At 42.4% G+C, this 23,093-nt stretch overlaps 2 protein-coding genes across 3 annotated transcripts in view; one reads left to right on the top strand and one right to left on the bottom strand.

Moving 5' to 3' along the window:
- Positions 1–21,277, bottom strand: part of LOC149466432 (intraflagellar transport protein 70A) — a 97,567-nt gene extending 76,290 nt beyond the window's left edge. For both annotated transcript variants that reach the window (XM_089672536.1, XM_089672537.1), the window contains exons 1-2: positions 21,065–21,277; positions 9,092–9,157 (exon numbers count right to left, since the gene is read on the bottom strand). In XM_089672536.1, coding sequence (XP_089528662.1) covers positions 9,092–9,157; positions 21,065–21,118 — 120 coding nt within the window. In that variant the 5' untranslated portion in view covers positions 21,119–21,277. The remainder of the gene's footprint in view (positions 1–9,091; positions 9,158–21,064) is intronic.
- Positions 21,278–21,314: 37 nt separating this feature from the next.
- Positions 21,315–23,093, top strand: part of NPHP3 (nephrocystin 3) — a 125,446-nt gene continuing 123,667 nt past the window's right edge. Inside the window, exon 1 of the mRNA XM_089672535.1 lies at positions 21,315–21,377. The gene's annotated coding sequence lies outside the window, so the exon portion shown is untranslated. The remainder of the gene's footprint in view (positions 21,378–23,093) is intronic.

Here is a 23,093-nt window from a genome sequence, read left to right as displayed (position 1 = left end):
GTGGTGTGTAAGACTGGTTGATTGGTAGTAGGAAAAGCAAGTATGGAGTCTGCTAGTTCTCTTGTGTCTTCCAATTAAAGGTCTGAGGCACTCACCTCTATTGGAGCAGATGCAGGAGACAGCCTCTGTCTTGCTTTGGCTGGACTATTGGTTTTGGATGACGCATGGGAAGTGGGGCTGCTCTGATGTGGCTGCTCAGGGTGTGAGCCTCTAGCACTGTGCCCCTTCTCTTCTTTCCACAGAGCATGTCTGTGCTGCAGAAATGAAGGACTGCCGCTGCCATTTTGGCTGAGAGGACGGAGCGGATGTGTAAAAAAAATCTGTCAGCCGGCCGGGTCATCCACGTTCTTTTCTTTTGTTTGGACATGGACATGTTTGCTAATGTTGCCCGGTGCTCTAAAACAGAAAACCACTACTTTATCAAGCTCTGGATCACTGTAATATGTCCCAGCAGGCTTCCCACATGCAGAGCTCTGCAATCAAGCTGCCATGTCTTCCATGCGTTGGCCACATCCCAAACTGGCTTTTACATGCATTAAAAATACTCCCCAAACGCCCTATTTGCAGTTTTGAAGCGTTTTACAAGCGTTAAAACCACACCACAAACTAAATAAACTGTAATGTTATTAACACGCTGCACCTGCACTGCAAATGCCCTGCCAGCATGTTTGAGGAGTGTCACCTTAAACTTGTACAAGTGTAGCTTCTTCAGGACAATGAGCGGTCCATGTAACTGCTCTGTATATTGGATAGCTTATCATAGCCAGTTCTGCACGCTGTAAATCTCTTAAAGGGGACAATGTATTATTTTTTTCTGATCTAATACTAAATCCCATTTGTCAGTTACATAGATTTTGAAAAATAAATAATAGTTAATCCTAATATACTTGGAACAGATGTTATTCACACTAGGTATACCTTATCAAGCCTGTGTATCATTTATGTGTCCGTGTGGGTAAATAGGAGTGCCTTGAAACCCCATATAAACTCTTATTCTTCCAGGAAATCCTGGAGGTTCAATTCCATATTAAGACCCAGGGGAACCAATGATCTCAGTTTGTATGTCCACCATTTTTCCTTCCTAAGCAGTACGGTGATATGTCGCCTCATCTCTGGGGCAATTTAAGGGCATGTATGCCTTTTATTTTCATTCCCTCCAGACTACCTCCATGGAATTTATGAAAATATTTTGCTAATGGCTTTTGGGATTTTTGCCTTATTTCTCGCATATGCGCACCAATCCTAATTTTTAATTGTCTTTTGGTTTTGCCAATGTAAATTTTATCACAAGGGCAGGTAATCATATAGATTACCCTAGTAGTCGAGCAATTAATTAGATCTCTAATTTTGAACCTTTTTTCTTTAAGGAAATCCAAAAAGGTGTTAGTCTGCTCCACATATTGACATATCTGACATCTTCCACAGGTAAACATTCCCATAGCCCTAGAGTATTGTGAGAGCCAATCACTATCCGGTGTTTTCACAAATTCAGAATGCATTAAAATATCACCAAGATTCTGTGCCCTTCTAGCTACCATTTGGGGCGAATCACCCACAATTTTACCCAGTCCTGGGCTATTCATAAGAATGCCCCAATATTTCCCTTTTCATTTGTCCCATTGAGAACCAAAGGAAGTGAATAATCTTACTGGGTCAGAAGAGTTTATCTTTCCTTTTGGGATCTTTTTTACCAGGAGGCTATTCCCATCATAGTTGGAAGCCCTTCTCTTGGCCTTACATATTTGTCTATGTGAATATCCCTGTTCACAAAAACGAGCGTAGAGGTCTCTTGCCTCTTTTTTATAATCACTAGCTTTAGTACAGTTTTGCTTAGTCCGAAGGAACTGGCACATTGTAATCCCATTCTTAAGCCATCTTGGATGGTAGCTATCAGCTCGTAGGGGAATATTTACTGCTGTCTCCTTATGAAAAGTACAGGTCACTAGGGATCCCTCTTCCATCAAAATCGACAGATCAAGAAAGGAGATTTGTCTTCTATCAAACAAATAGGTCAAGTGAATATTCTTGTCACTGTGGTTCAGGTGACCTATAAATTGATGAAAAATGTCAATTTCTCCTCTCCATATAACAAACACATCATCGATACACCTCAGCCATGTATGTACATGGCCACAGTACATCGAAGAGATGTAAATATCCTGTTCCTCCCACATACCAAGATAGAATCATGCGTAGGCCGGAACCCATGGTGTGCCCATGGAGGTGCCACGTATCTGTTGGTAGTATCTACCAGAAAATTGAAAGAAGTTATTGCTTAATGCAAACTCCAGTAATTCTAGGATAAACTCATTTTGGTCGCCAATTCCATGGAAAAAAAGGTCCAGAAAAAACTTGACTGCTTCCAATCCACAATGATGTGGAATAGATGTATAGAGTGACTCCAAATCTATTCCAATTAGCCAGAAGTCTCCCTCCACCTTTAGTTCCACTATTCTAGCAAGGACATCACGTGTATACTGGATGAATTATTTTAATTGACAAACCATATCCTTTAAAAGGATATCAAGGTATTGCCCCACTCTTTCCAAGAGTCCCCTTATTGAGGAGACTATCAGTCTCCCTGGCAGATTAATTAAACTCTTGTGCACCTTAGGTATTATGAAAAAGGTTGGTATGTTATATTCCTGTACTTTTAGATAATTCAATTCACAGTTGGATAGTAAAGCTACATTCTTAACCATCTCCAGTTTATTGTTAAGTTTATCCACCAGGGCAGGGAAAGGATTTACGTCCAGTTGTCTATATGTCATCTGATCATCCAACTGTTGTCTCACTTCTTTTACATAGGTTTCATTTAGAAGGACAACATTTCCCCCTTATCACTTCTTTTGATTATTAGATATTTTGCATCCCTTAGCTCACAAAGGGCCTTACGTTTATCTGGATCAAGATTGTCATGGTCACTTATTGTCCGGTTAATAGTTCTTACATCCATTTGTACCAGTTCCAGGAACAAGCTCAACCATTTATTTCTACTTAGAGGTGGCAACTTTGTTGATGGAATTTCAAGGTTGACTTACCTCCTAGTAAATTGTTCTTCAATGCTTTCATTCTCCTCCAGTAATAAGACTAGTGTATCCAACATCACTCTATCATCATTCTCCAATTGGAGGTCTGTAACCAACATTAAATCATAATGATCTAATATCTTAGGTAAAAACAAAGTGATGTTTTATACACTGTAAATTCGTCCATATTACTCGTTGGAGAAAAAGTAATTCCCCTTCGTAGGAGACGTACCGTATTTGCCGGTGTATAAGACGACTGGGCGTATAAGACGACCCCCCTACTTTTCCTGCTAAAATGTAGTGTTTGGGCTATACTCGCCGTATAAGACTACCCCTCTTCCAATGCACACCAGTGGGAGGAATAGTGCCCCATCATTGGTGTCAGTGGGAGGAATAGTGCCCCATCATTGGTGTCAGTGGGAGGAATAGTGCCCCATCATTGGTGTCAGTGGGAGGAATAGTGTCCCATCATTGGTGTCAGTGGGAGGAATAGTGCTCCATCATTGGTGTCAGTGGGAGGAATAGTGCCCCATCATTGGTGTCAGTGGGAGGAATAGTGCCCCATCATTGGTGTCAGTGGGAGGAATAGTGTCCCATCATTGGTGTCAGTGGGAGGAATAGTGCCCCATCATTGGTGTCAGTGGGAGGAATAGTGCCCCATCATTGGTGTCAGTGGGAGGAATAGTGCCCCATCATTGGTATCAGTGGAAGGAATAGTGCCCCATCATTGGTATCAGTGGGAGGAATAGTGCCCCATCATTGGTATTAGTGGCAGGAATAGTGCCCCATCATTGGTATCAGTGGGAGGAATAGTGCCCCATCATTGGCATTAGTGGGAGGAATAGTGCCCTATCATTAGTATCAGTGGAGGAATAGTGCTCCATCATTGGTGTCAGTGGGAGGAATAGTGCCCCATCATTGGTATCAGTGGCAGGAATAGTGCCCCATCATTGGTATCAGTGGGAGGAATAGTGCCCCATCATTGGTATCAGTGGGGGGAATAGTGCCCCATCATTGGTGTCAGTGGGAGGAATAGTGCCCCATCATTGGTGTCAGTGGGAGGAATAGTGCCCCATCATTGGTATCAGTGGCAGGAATGGTGCCCCATCATTGGTGTCAGTGGGAGGAATAGTGCCCCATCATTGATGTCAGTGGGAGGAATGGTGTCCCATCATTGGTGTCAGTGAGGGGTGGAATAGTGCCCCATCGTTGGTGTCAGTGGGGGGGAGGAATAGTGCCCCATCGTTGGTGTCAGTGGGAGGAATAGTGCCCCATCGTTAGTATCAGTGGGAGGAATAGTGCCCCATCATTGGTATCAGTGACACCAATGATGGGGCACTATTCCTCCCACTGAGACTTGCTGACCCTGTTCTCGTATGGTGCTGCTGCAGCCAGCATATGTGGTTGCAGCAGCACCTCTACACAGCACACTTACCTGCTGCTCCGGCACTCAATTTTCGCGGGGCTGCTCGGCTCCGCCCCCTCGCCGGTGATTGGCCGCCTGTGTGCCTTTCCTGAGCTACAGTTCTGGCGGCCAATCACCGGTGAGGAGGCGGAGCCGAGCAGCCGCACGAACATCCAGTGGCCGAACTGAAGGAGACGCCGCGCTTCCTGGACCGGATCGTCTTGGGACTGGATCCAGGTAAGAGACATCAGCCCCTGCAAACCCCTGTACTTAATGCCGCAGCCCCCCTAACATGTGTACCGGCGTATAAGACGACCCCCGACTTTTGAGAAGATTTTCAAGGGTCAAAAAGTCGTCTTATACGCCGGCAAATACGGTACATGTCTAGGGGCCAGCAGAAAGTCAGATAAGTTAATAACCTTTCTGTCAACGGTTTGCATATCACTACCCCTTGCTATTTCTCCTTCCTCTGATTCTTGGACTGTGTCTTTCTGTCTTGGATAGGCTTGTCCTTCATTTTCCCTCTCCTTTTTCCTTTCATAAGACATCTTGTATTCTTTTCACAGAATACAAGGTTTTTCTGTAAATGGATGAAGGGAGTGAAGTATGGATGAATCACAATCTCCTTTAGTCCAATCACATAATACACTTCTGTGAAAACAATACAACACATTTTATAAATGCACAGGGTGATGAGTGAGTGACCTGCTATCATCGTTGTACTATCACTACTCTGAGTGCTGAAAGTTTGGCATTTACAGTACTTTCTGGCATGAAAGTAGCAGTTTTAAGTAATGCAGCACCATCCATATTACACTCATCATAAGAGATGATTTACTTTTTATACAGATAATATCCACAAAATGTTTTCCAGACTTCAGCTTTAATGATACCAAAGGTTTTAATAAAAAAAAGAAAATTATGTTAAAACCTACTGTATATCTTTAATAACGTTTTTATTACTATTTTTCATAGCACTATAGTTAAAGTGACATTATTAAATTATTTTCATATAATAAATGTTCAGGTGTCAGTGAACAATCTGATACTTCATGAATGGGTCAATGAGATGAGTTTTGGGACACTTCACAGAGATCACACCTAGCTGTAGGAGTCGTTGATGCAAACTATGAGGTAACCCTAATGAATTCATAAACTTCGAGTATCTGTAATACAGTTTTAGACCTCATGCACACAGGATGTTTTCCTAACTCTACGAGAAGCCTTTCCCCCTGGCAGCAGCGTTTTGGCACATAAAATGCCTGACACTTGTAAAAGTGTGTAACGCGTTTAGGCACTTTTAGCCAGGTCAGGTGTTTGAGCGTTATTTCATTTCATTGGCCAGATTATACTGACCAATGAAATTAATTATTGCTCAAGCGCTTAATGCATCTAGCATTAACACATGTTTAGAAGAGTCAAGCTTTTTTTTAATTTTATCTCTGCTGCTCCTGGACTGACAGTGGGTTTTTTTTTTGCTTTTAAAACTTTATGTGTGCATGGAAACAAAGACTAACATGCAGGGGTAAAAAACGCCAGACGCCCCTAGGAGCAGCTATAACAACATCCTGTGTACATAAGGCGTAGAGTGCTACTTTATGTATCAAACTTTGTGAAGAGAAAGAAGAAACAGTTCATATTGGGAGAGATGTAAGAACAATAATTTTCCCTGACTGCCAGTTGGACTAAGACTTCTTACCCCTTCTTCCAATCTATGTTGTGTTGGTGTTTCTGTTATAAGGGCAAGGCTTACCAGGCAAATACTAAAATGTAGTAGCAATTATTATTATAAAGTATACTCAATTGCTGCATGCAGGAATTTGGAAACAGCAGTAAAAATGATACAGGTTAGATTGGCCCCCTATGTCCGAGGTGTGTCCTCTTTATGCTTCAGAGGTTGTGGCAAGGACAATACAGCATACCACATATGGTGGAAATGTCCTAAAGTGAGGCACTTCTGCATTAGAGTTTACAATTTCATCTATACCACCACTCAGATTAACCTGATCAAGTCTCCGAAGCATGCCTTATTGAGATGCAAAATAGAGGAAGCCTCCAGATATCAAGAATAGCTAACCACTTTTATATTTGTCTTGGCAAAATTAACTATTGCTAAGAATTGGAAATTAGCTATCATATCATGACCAACTCAAACACAAACTTTCCTGGATAATAATAAACGAGCGTTTGTCAGCGATCTTAAATGATATAATGAAAGTTTTCGAAAAAGTGTTGGACCCATGGGTCAAATATTTAACGGGGACTCCCATGGAGTCCACCCCCCCCCCAATTCTTCTCTTTCCTACTTCTTTCTGGGCACTCTAGCCTCCTTTTTTCTAATATGGTTGTATTACAATTTATATATATTATAATCTCTATGATTGTACAACTTAAGGTGTGACTCTCTCATTTGAGGGGAAGGTGCCTACAAGGTTAAATTTACTTCTCATTATGAGGTTATAAATATTATGCTTTTATAGCATCATCTACCTCATTAATCGGCTATTGTCTTAGCCTTGGTTCACATTACTGTGACCTGAAAATCGTGTGACTTCGCCAGGCGACTTCCTGGCAACTTAAGTACCACTTAGATGTGACTTGATGCGACTTTCAGGGAATGCCTGGGCAACCTTCCTGTAATGTAAGATCCAAATCACATCAATGTAGATGAGGATCCAACTTGGAGGCAACTTCCATTAAAGTCTATGGCACAAGTCGGATAGAAGTCACCGTGAAGTAGTACAGGAACCTTTTCTAAAGTTGGAGCGACTTCAGTCATGCTAATTAAGACAGCTCTGATTGACTAACATGGGATTACACGTCATGCAGCTTGGGGTCTTACAAGTGGGATCTCAAGTCGCAGCAGTGTGAACCGAGCTTTAACCAATTCAATACCGGGCAATTTTACACCTACCTGCCCAGGCCAGTTTTCAGGTTTCAGCACTCTCACACTTTGAATGACAATTGCGCGGTCATACAACATTGTACCCAAACTAAAATTTTATCATTTTCTTCACACAACTAGAGCTTTCTTTTGGTGGTATTTAATCACCACTGGGGTTTTTATTTTTTGCTAAATTAACAAAAAAAACTAAAATTTTGAAAAAAACACGTTTTTCTTTGTTTCTGTTATAAAAGTTTGCAAATAAATAACTGTTCTTCATAAATTTAGGCCAAGATGTATTCTGCTACATGTCTTTGGTGAAAATAACCCATATTAGGATGTATTTTTGAGTTTGTAGGAAAGTTATAGAGTTCACAAACTATTCTATAGATCTGAATATTGATCAATCCTGAAGTACTGACAGCCAATCTAATTTCTTGAGGTCCAAGAATGTCAGAACAGTACAGATATCCCCCAAATTACCCCTTTTTGCAGAGTAGACAGTCCGACGTACTTCATAAAAGAGGCATGGCGAGTTTTTTGAAGTTGTATTTTTTTTGTCATAATTTTTCGGAAAATGAAAAAATGAAAAAAATTAGTTTCACTATTTTTTTTTTACATATTGTCACCAGTGCAGTACAGCATCATCATATAACTGGCATGGCGGTGATCAGGGACACTGACTGGTGACAGTATGAAAAAAAAAATATATACATATATTTTGTTTTATTTTTTTTCTTATTTTTTTTCTTTTTTTTAAGATTTTTTTTTCATATTTCACTATGACCAAAGTAGTACAATGTTACCATAGTAACATTGTACTACTTTGGGGAAGTGATCAGTATTTTTTTTTTTTTTTACACAATTTGCTTATAGCAAAGAATTACTTTGCTATAAGCAAGCATTTACCTGAATGACATCGATTCATTCAGGGTTTTTTTTTTTTTGTGCTTAGCTGGGATTTGGCCACAGCTATTCACATGACATGTGCATGTGATTAGCTGTGACCATTCACAGCTAGACACTAGTATACAATGGATGGCATGAATGAAGCCATCCATTGTATACAACTGTCATGTGACCTGCTGTGATTGGTCACAGCAGGTCACATGGTACCGGCAACGGGGCTGATACTCAGATCTGTCATCGGCCGTGTTCAAGGTACACGGCTGGTGACAGATCGCGCCGCAGCGCGGCTCTGCAGGAGCGCAATCTGCGCATGTGCGGGAGGACGCCATATGGCATCCACCTGGAACGCTGATGACATTTGCCGGCCGCCATTCGGCCATAAGGCGGGCGGCAAATGGTTAAGGTAGTAGGTAACCTGCATTTATTAGTATTACAATAGAGTTGAGTATTGAACATATGTTTGGGGCTCCCTTCATGGCCAAAATGTACTACCACTATTCTGATAAATAGCAGAATATGCCTTTTGTTTCTATGAATAAACGTATTTTTATTTGTCTTTATGCTATCTGTTTGTTACAGTGGAAGCATTGTTATGCTGTGATACTCTTTGAAATATATTTCTTTATTAGTTGTGTAAAAACACTTTCAATAAAAACATTGGAAACCAAATAGCAGTAAACTAAACAGAAACCACAGAGATGTGAATAAACCAAAAATATCACAGTTCACACACATATACACATTAGAAGGGATCCAGTGTAGTGAGCGTGACCTGGCACATTCATGCATTGTCCCCAATATGCTACTGTTACTGAATGATTCATCCTGCTTTCTGAACAGAATTTTAGAAAGATAATACCTTACCCGATACTGTTTCTGCAGTTCAATACTAAGTATATGGACTGCTTCTGTATATCTTCCTTCTTTAATCTAAACAAAAAATATAACAGTTATTATAGAATTAAAATACATTTATGCATTCCAGTTATAGAAGACATTCATAACAGTTCACCTCATCACTGGGCTAAAGTATATATTTAAACTTCAATCAAATAATACATTCTCAGCTCACTCAAATAATATATACTCAGCATACTCAAAAAATATAAAGTCTGGTTGGTTGTGATGCATTACTGCACATTGCCTCATATGTCCCAAAAGAATAGTTATATAAATTTCACATTAAAGGGGAGAAATATGTGCCATTTCTTAGCTCCATCTGAAAATGCTATGCTAGATCCAATTTCAATACTACCTGAGTCATTCACCCCAAAACTGACTTAGGGCTAGTACACACTCCAGTGCATCCAAAACGCACAGAATTAGATTAAATGGTTATCAATGTCATAGTTCACATCAGTGCTTCCAGTTCCAGTGCATTCCGGATGCACAGAAAAAAAAACAGGTGGCCATTATCCTGCACAGAACTGTACTAGAACGCAGTAAAACGCATCAAAAATGCAGTGGAACACACCATAAACGCACTGGAATGCACATGTCCCTATTTAAACTGAAGAAAAAAGGGGAAAAGTGAACTGGAACACATCAAAAATGCACAAAACACATCAAAAATGCATCAAAAAAGCACCGAAATGCGTTAAAACCGCACATGAAGAATGCATTGGGAACACATCTCGACAGCATTTCTATAGTGTGAACCGGGCCCTTAAAGTGAATGTAAAGTCTGTTTTTTTTTTTTTTGTTTTTTTTTTAAACAACAAACATAATAGTTAACTGCTCTGTGCAGTGGTGTTGCACAGAGCGGCCCCGAACCTCTTCTCAGGTCCCCTGCTGGTGATCTTGGCTCATTCTCTTTTCCAGTGCACCCCCATAGGAAGCTGCTTCCTACAAAGATGCACCTGCGGGCGTGCTTCTGAGCCCTAATCAGTAGGGTAGCAGCTCAGAGATTCCCTGCTGATTGCAATGGAATTAGCCCTGAGTGAAAGGGGTCAGAAACTCTGTTGCTATCGAAAGAAATTACACAAAGAATTTCCAGTCAAAGGACACTTACCTGGCTGGCTGCCAGTGCCATTGGTCTTAACCCTCTACTGCTACCAAAGCATTTTCGGCACCTGACACACTTTGAGATGTTTTCAAATAAACAAACAAAAAAAATGGCACACCAACCAAAGCTGATCACTGTTTTTAAGCTAACCATACACAACTCAAATTGTGGGTTGCTCTGTACGTACCACCTGGCTTGACAAAACTGGATTAAAACTGACTAAGCCAGGTGGAAACAGAATGCCTAAACAGTGACTTCATCCAATAAATACGAGAGCCGGCAGAGCAGAATCCTCCATCTACACTGTACAGTAGAGAAGTTTGTTGATTTTTGCTTGTTCAACCCACTGGCTAACCAAGAGAAATTTTGCAGAGGGTGGCTAGCCTTACTCTATAAAAAGGAGGACCATTACCATTTCAGGTAGTTTCTAAACTATTAAAATATCTCGTGATATGCTTGTTTAAAGACAGACAAAATAGAGATGAATATGAGAATGACCAAAAAAAATACCAAATAAACAATACAGTGTACAAAATACCCGGAGAGCTGAACTTCAAGACCTCCAAAACAGTCCTAAAAGGCAACACAGGCGTACCTCGGTTTGCGAATTTAATGCGCTCTGAGCAACTTTTCGTATTGCGAAAATTTCGTAAACCAAAATGCGGTTTCCCATAGGAATGCATTGAAAACCAATTAATCCGTTCCGGAAGTCAGAAAAAAGTAAAAAAGAAGTATTTTAGCTGTTCAAAACTCATTACAAAGTGCACTTTAAAGGCATAAATACTGTACAGGGACATGATTAGAAATTAATTTGTAAATGCATTGAAAACCAATTAATCCGTTCCGGAAGTCAGAAAAAAGTTAAAAAGAAGTATTTTATCTGTACAAAACTCTTTATAAAGTGCACTTTAAAGGCATAAATACTGTACAGGGACATGATAAAAAAAATTTTGTAAATGCATTGAAAACCAATTAATCCATTCCGGAGGTCAGAAAAAGTAAAAAAAAGTCTTATCTGTTCAAAACTCTTTATATAGTGCACTTTAAAGGCATAGTACTGTACAGGGACATGATTAAAAAAAAATTTGCAAAATGCATTGAAAACCAATTAATATGTTCGTATTGCGAAAAAAATTTGGAAACCGAGGCATTATTTTCAATGGATTTTCATTCGTAAACCGAAAATTACATTAACTGAGGCATTCGTAAACCGAGGTATGCCTGTAACTCAACTTAAAGTGGAACTAAAATTTGCAATACTCACCTTCCCTCCAGTTATGCAACGTCTGTGAGCTTCCTCGCTGTTGCCGACATCTTCACCCAATCTTTCCATCTTATGCTATCTTTATTAGTTATCCAGCTCAGCATGAATCTCCAGTGTAAGCGCACTGGAATGAACTCATCCTGGCACCAAGGCATGCCAAGAATGTGAATGGAGCTGTGTATGCACACATAACTGAACATCCTAAAGAAGTTTGAGAGCATGTCTCTTCTGCAATAAAAAGCCTGCATGCTGGCAAATTGTTTTAGATGAAGTTCTTATTTAAGAAATGTTCCAATAGGAAACCAAAAAATCGCCGCATTAACCAAATTATATTAATGTACAAAACTTCATTGTAACTATAAAATCAGTCCAACACTTCATATTGTGTCAAACGCCACTGTAGGGGGCAGATCTACAGAGTGCAATGAGGGATCAGGAGATCGATGTAGCAATCGTACACACAGATCCGGACGCGGCCCTCCATTTTGTTAAGAATTCTCCATTTTGTCCCATCATCCCCCCTCCCTCTCTGTTCATCCACAGTGACATGTGGCCTGTGTGTTGGCCGAGGTCATAGGCAGCCAAAGCACAGCAGAAGAACCGAGCTATAAAACCCCCCCAGGGAGCTGGGTGCCTGGCTGTCTAACAAAATGTGCAATCTGGCATATTGTAAAACCCAAGCCTTTCCATGAATACAAAGACATTCCAGAGGAGTAATAAACTAGATACCACATTCAAAATCCATTTTCCCCCCATGTCTCATCTCTTGGAATATGATAGACATACATAAAAACCAGGCATATCTTCAGATTGATAAGACAAACCGTTTGATATGTCACACTCCTTGGCTGGCATACATAGAAAAGCAGAAAAGTATATCTCTTGAACCATTCAAGTGTATATTTCAAATCTCATATCTAACCATTCCACAGATGCATCTGCATATTAATCTACCCACGGGTGGGATGTTACATGTACCTAGGAAAAGTTATGGGCCAAAATATAAGCATTATTATAACTTAGGTCTCCACCTACACTTCCCTCCCCAAAAGGAGACCATTGGTTACTACTCCAAAGAGACACCCTGCTGTGATTTGCTAGAAAAGGGCTGTTAAGCTTGGAGTTGGTGTGTGAGAGTAAGAAGAGTCTCCCTATAACATCGAAACTGAGTGAGAGACCAGAAATCCTTTTTGAGCTCATAAGACTTGAAACTGCTTAACCCAAGGTTGATTGGCAAGTACTTTAAACCTTTAACCTCCTTTCTGTTATCTCTTTGCTGTGCTATTGTTCTCTGTATATTTATATATATATGTATATATATATATATATATATATATATATATATATTGGTTTCATCTTTTAGTAATAAATCTTACTTTCTGAAAGTGTTGAACTGTTTCTAAAGCTCTTTAATGCAAACACAAATTCATGCCGCTGAAGAACGCTACTGTGTGTGTTTAACCCTCTGTATAACCTGTCTGCGGTGACAGTGGTATACAATTATCTAACCATCATAGTGTTATTGCTGATATTGCCGAGTTTCCTCTTTCTCTGTACAAAAAGGAGGTGGTGGCAGTGTGAAGGGTTAATCGCGTAATTAACCTGACCCAGTAACAATTGCGCTCAGGCTGCCGGTTCATCGATTGTGGTCCATTAGCTGGAAAATCGCTGTGCAGGGTGCAGCTGGGCAGGGCATTGTTACGCACATGACATCGCGGTTTTATATTGGCTAGTCCTTCAGTCACAAGTTTGGTGAGAAGGGCAGGGGTCTGACACCGTGACTGTCACAATCGACACTCCCAGAAGTTTCAGATGCAGAAAATCTTCAGGCAGGGGTAACTCCTCATGAGGATGAAATTCAGTGACACATGCAGCAGGGCAAGTGGAAAGAGGTGCGTCAATTTTAGAGATCTATTAAAAATTACTAAAATATACAGTATGTCTATATATTGAACGGGGGAAGGAGGGATTAAAACCTTAGTCAGGCTTTTTTAATTTGATATTTATGCAGTTCCACGCAAATTTAAAAAAAAATTAACAGACGGTATCGTATATGTGATGTTTTCAGTCTAAAGTTAGGTTAGATAAGGCACATAAATAAAATGGGCAAACAGTTTGGCTGTGCACAGTTGAATAGTTGGGATCTTGACATATGGATAGATATATTATTTCTGACAATGGTATAGGGGGATGCAATTATTGTGTAAGCAAACAAAATTAAAGCAGAAGGAAAGGCCTTCCAATCGTTCTTAAATTTGGTGTACAGTATGCTCAGAGGTCAAGTCAGAGTGCTCTACAAACAGTTCAGGATTGCATATCTCATTGGTCACTTCAAACCAAAACCGACTCCCCATTTCCTCTCAACTTGCCCCCCTCCCCCAGTAAAAAGTTATCATCCCAATCCCAAATTCCCCTCCTTACAGTACCTGATAGATGAGCATCTACAGCATGCCTCAGTAGTGGAGTGGAGAGTGAAGCTTCGGAGCAGGCCCAGGGTGTGCATCCCTCACTCCTCCTCTGCACTCACAGCCATGTGTGTATCCCCCGCTCCTCCTCTGCACTCACATCAATGTGTGTATCCCCCGCTCCTCCTCTGCACTCACATCAATGTGTGTATCCCCCGCTTCTCCTCTGCACTCACAGCAATGTGTGTATCCCCCGCTCCTCCACTGCACTCACAGCAATGTGTGTATCCCCCGCTCCTCCTCTGCACTCACAGCAATGTGTGTATCCCCCGCTCCTCCTCTGCACTCACATCAATGTGTGTATCCCCCGCTCCTCCTCTGCACTCACAGCAATGTGTGTATCCCCCGCTCCTCCTCTGCACTCACATCAATGTGTGTATCCCCCTCTCCTCCTTTGCTCTCTAGTAATTTGTGTATCCCCCACTCCTCCTCTGCACTCACAGCAATGTGTGTATCCCCCGCTCCTCCACTGCACTCACAGCAATGTGTGTATCCCCCGCTCCTCCTCTGCATTCACAGCAATGTGTGTATCCCCGCTCCTCCTCTGCACTCACAGCAATGTGTGTATCCCCCGCTCCTCCTCTGCACTCACATCAATGTGTGTATCCCCCTCTCCTCCTTTGCTCTCTAGTAATTTGTGTATCCCCGCTCCTCCTCTGCACTCACATCAATGTGTGTATCCCCCTCTCCTCCTTTGCTCTCTAGTAATTTGTGTATCCCCTACTTCCTCCTCTGCTCTTAGTTATGTGTGCATCCCCTACTCCACCTCTGCAAAAATAGCAATGCGTGCATCCGCCGCTTCCTTCTCTGCTCTCATAGCAATTAGTGTATCCTCTGCTTCCGCCTCTGCTCTCATAGCAATGGCGTATGCCCCGCTCTTCCACTGCTCTCTTAGCAATGTGTGCCCCCTCACTCGCTTCTTCCTCTGCTCTTATAGCAATGTGTGCATCCCCTGCCTCCTCCTCTCCGCTTATAGCAATGTGTGCATCCTCGCTTCCTCCTCCTCTCCGCTTATAGCAATGTGTGCATCCTCGCTTCCTCCTCTGCTCTTATAACAATTTGTGTATCCTCTGCTTAATCCTCTGCTTTCAAAGTGATGTGTGCATCCCCTGCCCACTCCGCTGCTTTCATAGTGATGTGTGCTTCCCCTGCCCCCTCCTCTGCTTTCATAGCAATGTGTGTATCCCCCACTTTCTTCTCTGCTCTCATAGTAATATGTGCATTCCCCACCCCCTTTTTTGCTCTCATAGCAATGTATGCATCCCGCACTTCCTCCTCTGCTCTTATATCGATGTGTGCATTTCCTGCTTCCTCTTCTGCTTTCATAACAATGTGTGCATCACCCGCTTCCTCCTCTGCTTTCATAGTCATGTGTGCTTCCCCTGCCCCCTCCTCTGCTTTCATAGTCAGGTGTGCTTCCCCTGCCCCCTCCTCTGCTTTCATAGTCATGTGTGCATCCTCCGTCCCCTTTGCACTCATAGTAATGTGTGCATACCTCACTCCTCTGCTGTCATAGCAACGTGTGCATCCCCCACTTTCCCCTCTGCTCTCATAGCAACATGTGAATCCCCTGCTCTTCCACTGCTCTCTTAGCAATGTGTGCATCCCTTGCTTTCTCCTATGCTGTCATAGCAATGTTTGTACCCATGCCCACTCCTCTGCTCTCATAGCAACGTGTGCACCCCCTGCTTATTCCTCTGCTCTCATAGCAATGTGTGCACCTCCTGCTCCTCCTCTGCTCTCATAGCAATGTGTGCACCTCCTGCTTATTCCTTTGCTCTCATAGCAACGTGTGCACCTCCTGCTCCTCCTCTGCTCTCATAGCAATGTGTGCACCCCCTGCTTATTCCTCTGCTCTCATAGCAACGTGTGCACCTCCTGCTTATTCCTCTGCTCTCATAGCAATGTGTGCACCTCCTGCTTATTCCTCTGCTCTCATAGCAATGTGTGCACCTCCTGCTCCTCCTCTGCTCTCATAGCAATGTGTGCACCCCCTGCTTATTCCTCTGCTCTCATAGCAATGTGTGCACCCCCTGCTTATTCCTCTGCTCTCATAGCAATGTGTGCACCTCCTGCTCCTCCTCTGCTCTCATAGCAATGTGTGCACCCCCTGCTTATTCCTCTGCTCTCATAGCAATGTGTGCACCCCCTGCTTATTCTTTTGCTCTCATAGCAATGTGTGCACCCCCTGCTTATTCCTTTGCTCTCATAGCAACGTGTGCACCTCCTGCTCCTCCTCTGCTCTCATAGCAATGTGTGCACCCCCTGCTTATTCCTCTGCTCTCATAGCAATGTGTGCACCTCCTGCTTATTCCTCTGCTCTCATAGCAATGTGTGCACCTCCTGCTCCTCCTCTGCTCTCATAGCAATGTGTGCACCCCCTGCTTATTCCTCTGCTCTCATAGCAATGTGTGCACCCCCTGCTTATTCTTTTGCTCTCATAGCAATGTGTGCACCCCCTGCTTATTCCTTTGCTCTCATAGCAACGTGTGCACCTCCTGCTCCTCCTCTGCTCTCATAGCAATGTGTGCACCCCCTGCTTATTCCTCTGCTCTCATAGCAACGTGTGCACCTCCTGCTTATTCCTCTGCTCTCATAGCAATGTGTGGACCTCCTGCTTATTCCTCTGCTCTCATAGCAATGTGTGCACCTCCTGCTCCTCCTCTGCTCTCATAGCAATGTGTGCACCCCCCGCTTATTCCTCTGCTCTCATAGCAATGTGTGCACCCCCTGCTTATTGCTTTGCTCTCATAGCAACGTGTGCACCCCCCGCTTATTCCTCTGCTCTCATAGCAATGTGTGCACCCCCTGCTTATTGCTTTGCTCTCATAGCAATGTGTGCACCCCCTGCTTATTCCTTTGCTCTCATAGCAACGTGTGCACTCCCTGCTTATTCCTCTGCTCTCATAGCAATGTGTGCATCCCCTGCTTATACCTCTGCTCTCATAGCAACGTGTGCATCCCCTGCTTATTCCTCTGCTCTCATAGCAACGTGTGCATCCCCTGCTTATTCCTCTGCTCTCATAGCAACGTGTGCACTCCCTGCTTATTCCTCTGCTCTCATAGCAACGTGTGCACCTCCTGCTTATTCCTCTGCTCTCATAGCAATGTGTGCACCCCCTGCTCCTCCTCTGCTCTCATAGCAATGTGTGAACCCCCTGCTCCTCCTCTGCTCTCATAGCAATGTGTGCACCCCTACTCCTCCTCTGCTCTCATAGCAATGTGTGCACCCCCTGCTCCTCCTCTGCTCTCATAGCAATGTGTGCACCTCCTGCTTCTTCCTCTGCTCTCATAGCAATGCGTGCAACCCCTGCTCCTCCTCTGCTCTCATAGCATGTGAGCATCAGCTGCCCCCTCCTCTGCTCTCCCAGGCATGTGCAGGGCAGTACAGCCAATACGGAGCTCCCCTACAATCAAGCTAAAAAAAAGCCCTGGTAAAAAAACGCAAGGGAAATACTTTTTTAAAAAACTTTTTCCAAGTATTCACATGACTGCAAAGCTCTGGTAGATGTGTATCTGTGGGGGCCCAATAATGCCACTGAATCCTTAGAGCAACAACATCATCCCACCAAAGTCCATAGCTCTAATGTTTTGTGCGACCTGAAATCATGTCCACTAGCTGCACTCAGAGACACACTAGGTGAAGCTCTGTGGTCATGTGACTGCTTGGAAATATCAAACGCAGTATTGAATTAAAAAAAAAAGTAACTATATTGCAGCGTATCAGTTCTTAGATGTGGTGATTTAATTAGCCTCTTATTTCCCTTTATATCCAACTGGTGATCTGGCCAACACATCTGTTATTTTTCAAGTTCCTTTAACAGACCCATTTGTCTAGAAAAAAAAACGGTAGTTAGGTCTTGTTCACACCATGGTGCAGAGACGTCAGTTTTTCTGCATGTGCTCTGCAATAGCACAACAAAATCAATTGTTTTCTATGTACCCTGTTCACACCACAACACAGGTACCATGTGCAGAATTTTTTCTGCGCAAGAATCTGCAACGTGTATAAAACTCATTGAAGCGTGCATGAAAAGTGATGTAAACTGATGTCTCTGGAAGTGAAATCTGCAGATCAGTTTTTCTGCACGTATGATGTGAACGAGGCCTTATGCAGGCCATAGACGGGTCGAAAATCAGGCGTTTTTTAAAAAAAAAAAAATCGGTCATTCAATAGGCCAACGTTACCACCAATGGTAAAAAAAAAAAATTGGCCGATTTTCGTCCCGTCTACGGCTGGTATTTAATTACTTCTGTCCCTTGCAGAGAGCTCCGCTATTATATTTGACATGAAAAAGTATTGCGATTGCAACAATGTATCCATTTATATCCATTTTGGATACAGATGTTTTTATTTGGATACAAATAGATACATTGTTGCAACCGCAATGCTTTTTCGTGTCAAATATAATAGCGGACTGGAATTCTTCTTCTTTTTCTTCTTCTTGCAGTTCACGGCTCATGCGCAGATTTTTTATCGGTAAAACGATCGGCCGATTTGCCCATCATTGCTGGGAAAATTGGCCGATTGGCAAAATCGGACGATTTTTTTCCAACTTTACCGATAAAAAAAATGTGCCAAAACCCCGAAAAACGGGCGACCAATTAACCCACTAACGGTGCGAAAATCGGCCGATTTGTTTTTTCGGACGATTTTCGACCGTCTATGGCCTGCATTAGAGAGTTGGGACAAACTTGTATAAATTTATGTAACACCTTTACCCCACAAGAAAAAACTGTTACTGTCTCTTCTTTAAAATGAAATCTGAACAATTTGTTTCATTTCTGTGTATAACCTGAAGCACTGGATATATGTGAAGGTTTACAACCACTTTAAGCAGACATATATTTTTTAAACTGTGAGCATGTAATATGTTTACTGCAGAAGTGACATGCAGTCTTCCCTAGAATGTACACTGAACTGTGCATGAACAGAAGTTCTCTCATCCCGCACCGGCCAATCATGATGGCCAAAGACCAGCACCCAGAAGAAGCCGGGGAGAAGATGATGCCATGGGACTTTGTGAGGACCTTAGTTCCACTTTAAAAACTGTTAGCTGGAGATAGGCTTTAATTTGTTAGTCAAATCCATGTAAAATTTGTAACATTACCCTCTTCCCAGATTGACAACACTGCTGTCCAAAGGTGTCTTCATTGTTCCCCCATCCAGAGTGGAGACACCCTAAGACAGGTAGTATGTTACTGGCCAGATCACCAAAGGAAAATAAAAACAAAGTCTAAAGAAAGAAAACAAATGCAGCCACCACATCTAAGTACTGGTAAACTGCAATATATTACATTTTGTTTTTTAGATTTAATACCGCTATAACAAAGTGTCTGCACTGAGATTTTATTATAAACTGTATGTCGGAAATAAAAGATCAGTGAGGAGGCAACATTTCAACGATGGATGGTTGTACTGCTGCTCTTTCTAGTTTAAAGAATGGGGTTTGGAGAAACAATGGAAAGGAGCCAGAGAGGAGGAGATAGGAGGAGAGGGAGGGATACTAGATAAAAAAAGAGGAGGAGGAGGAATGAGGAGTAAAGAAGAATGAGAAGTTATGAGGAGAAAGAAGGAAGGAGGAGGAAAAAGGAAGGAGGAGGAAAAAGGAAGGAGGAAGAATTGGAAGGAGGGACAAAGGAGGAAAAAGGAGGAGGAAGAAAGAGGAGAAAAGAGGAGGAAAAAAGAAGGGGAAGGAGGAGGAGGAACGAGGAGGGAGGATGAGGAAAGTGGGAGGATGAAGGAGGAAGAGGAAGGAGGAGAAAGGAGGAGGAAGAAAGAGGAGAACAGAGAATGAGGAGGAGGAAGGAGGGAGGATGAGGAATGAGGAGGAAGGAGGAACGCTGAGGAGGAAGGAGGAAACAGGAGAACGGAAGAGGAGAAAGGAGGAATGAGGAGAAAGGAGGAGGAAGAGGGAGTAAGAAGGAGAAGCAAGGAGGAAGGAGAAGGAGGAGGAGGAGAAAAGAGGAAGAAGGAAGGATGCAGTCAGAGGATAGAATGAGGAAGGAGAAGGTTTAAGGAGAAAGGAGAAGGAAGGAGGAGGAGGAAGGAAGAGAAGGAAGGAGGAGGAGGAAGGAGGAGAAGGAAGGAGGAGAAGGAAGGAGGAGGAGTAGGAAGGAGGGAGGAAGGAAGAAGGAGGAGAAGGAAGGAAGAAGGAGGACAAGGAAGGAGGAAGGAAGGAGGAGAAGGAACGAGGGAGGAAGGAAGGAGAAGGAGGAAGGAGGAGAAAGAAGGAGGAGGAAGGAAGGAGGAGAAGAAAGGAGGAGAAGGAAGGAGGGAGGGAGGAAGGAGGAGAAGGAAGGAAGGAGGAGAAAGAAGGAGGAAGGCAGGAGGAGGAAGGAGGAAAAGGAAGGAGGAGGAGGAGAAAAGAGGAAGAAGGAAGGATGCTGAGGGAGGAGGAATGAGGAGAAAGGAGAAAAGGGAAGGAGCAGGTGAGTTCCTAAAGATAGGCCTGCCAGGTTTCTGCTGCAGTTTGAGACCCCTTTAGTTAGTTTGTTTTCCAGGTTCCCAACATTCCAGACCCCAATCACAGTATACGTATATTGTGACATTGTGCACTGCACACAGGGCAGCCTATTCTTTTCAACAGGCTTCCCTTGGAGCACAAAAGCTCATGCATCTTTTGAGTTTAAAACATCTTTTAACCGCCACATTTGCTGCATATTTCTCACATCTTGTTTGTCACGTTTCAGGATGTCATTACCCATGAAAGGCACCGCAGGCACGACGCATGTTTTTTGCACATTTCCCATGTATTTGTGTTATTTACAAGTGTGAATGCAGACTATGGCTTTGCCGGTGGCTGTCCCAGCCCATTGTGCAGCAGCAGAGGACGTTTAACCCGATACCATTTGTCAGAGGAGGGATTTCCTTTTAGTTTGAGATTTCTACTTCCTGTTGTATCTCTGGGACAGGAAGTGCAGGGACATCTCCCTGATAGAGACACAGCAATAATAACCATCCCACTCTATAAAAAAAGATCTGTACTGTTCGTATTTTAACATCGTCACCCCAATTACACTGTAAATGTTCATTCCCGTGTTATAAGTAGGTGTCGATGCCATGTTCGCTGTGTGTTTGTAATGGAGGCTCCGTGTCTCACCATTTTATAGATGGTCGCCGTGTACTCCCCGTCTTTTATCTGCAGAGTGGCCATGTCGGTGGTTATTCCAATCCTTGCGGGATAAGATTCCACGAAGATGTCTCAGTGTTCTTTCCCGCAGACGGTTACCAAGGCCGCTCACACAACTGCATAGCAACCAACCGGAACCGGGCATCCCATCCACGCCCTTTCTGAGAAAAGAGACGTCCGCTTTTTTTTGCCTTCAAGAAGTTAAACTTTATTGTTCCAAAGTAGACTGACAGGAACTTCCAAGCACTGTTGATGAGTTTTCCCTCTCCGTGGCAACCAGACAGTAAGTTGGTATTTACTTTTTCCTGGGGCAACAGGGTGCAGTAATGGTTTCTAAGATGCTGACAGACTTTACCATGGTATATAACGGTTCATGGAACTTCCCAGCTCACACTACACCAGTAAGTGAATGTTCCATAACTGCCACTTGTCCTGGTTTCCTGGCACAACCTCCTGGAAAGCTCCTGTTATGTGACAGTTTTTTTTTAAATCTTTTTCATCATATCTCCTTTGTTTGCTTTCTGAAGTATGACTCCAGTCAAAGCTTCTATCTTACTTTAAAGCAGTATTAAACCCAAAAGCAAACATTTATTATATTGCAGCTTACCAATTCTTAGATGTGACGGCTGCATTACTTTTCTTTTTTTGGATATCTTTTCTTCTATTTTCATCTGGTGATCCGGGGCCAAACTAGACTGCATAGTGGGATATTGGGATGCAATGCTCCACACTCTCATTAGGTGTCCGTATATTTTTACACACACATATGGTAATGACTGTTTTTGCACATACAGGCGTACCTCGGTTTACGAATTTAATGCGTTCTGCAGGACTTTTCATATTGCAAAGAATTTGTAAACCGAAATGCGGTTTCCCATATGAATGCATTGAAAACCAATTAATCCGTTCCGGAGGTTAGAAATAAAGTATTTTATCTGTTAAAAACTCTTTATAAAGTACAATTTATAGGTATAAATACTGTACAGGGACATGATAAAAAAAAATGTCGGAAATGCATAGAAAACCAATTAATCCGTTCCGGAGGTCAGAAAAAAGTAAAAAACAAGTCTTCCCTGTTCAAACTCTTTATAAAGTGCACTTTAACAACTTCCCCTCCGGCCCATGTATATAAGTGCAGTGCAGGGGCTGGTAGCCGTTTAGAATGGCTTCCTTGCTCCCTGCCTGTGCGCACTCCCTGGGAGCACGCAGCACTACAATCCGGTGCCCGCTGTGTCCTGTGGACACAGTGGAACACCGATTGTTGTATGAGACCTCTGTGTAAGGTCTCAATCATGTGATCACTGATTGGCCAATCAGTGATCACATGAAGAGTAGTAAGCAATATGTCACTTCTGACATCATTGCTTACTATGTGTGAAATCTGTGAATGATCACAGAGGTCACATGGTACAAGGCTATTCACAACAGTCTTGTACCATGTGACAACATGTGACCAATCACAGCTCACACAGTATTTCTCATGGGCTGCAGGAATGCAACTAGAGGGAAGGAAAAATTATTGCTGTTACACCTTATGGGTGTAAAAGCAATAAATGTAAAAAAAAAAAATATCCACAAGTAGGACAGTGTCACTATGGTGACACTGTACTGCTAGGGTGACCGTATGTAAAAAAACAAAACATAAATAATAATATAAAATGTAAAAATAAATGTAATGTAATAATGTAAAAAAAATTTTGGGAAAAATTATAATTTTTGGTTATAAACTAGTTTGGGTTATTTTTTTTTTTTTACTAAAAAGATAACTGAATACATTTGGCCAAGATTTATGGAGAAAGATTATTTATTTGCAAAATTTTATAAGAAAAACACTTTTTTTTTCAAAATTTTTGGACTTTTCATTTATATAGCAAAAAAAAAAATCCCAGTGGTGAATAAATACCACCAAAATAAAGTTTTATCTGTCTCAAAAAAATGCAAAAAAATTCATATGGGTACAGTGTTGCATGACCGCGCAATTGTCGTTCAAAGTCCCACC

Source organism: Staurois parvus, unplaced genomic scaffold, assembly GCF_062004578.1.
Source record: "Staurois parvus isolate SC_StPar_1 unplaced genomic scaffold, SC_StPar_1.0 ptg000130l, whole genome shotgun sequence".
Lineage (NCBI taxonomy): Eukaryota > Metazoa > Chordata > Amphibia > Anura > Ranidae > Staurois > Staurois parvus.
This window is presented reverse-complemented; position numbering and strand designations above follow the sequence as displayed.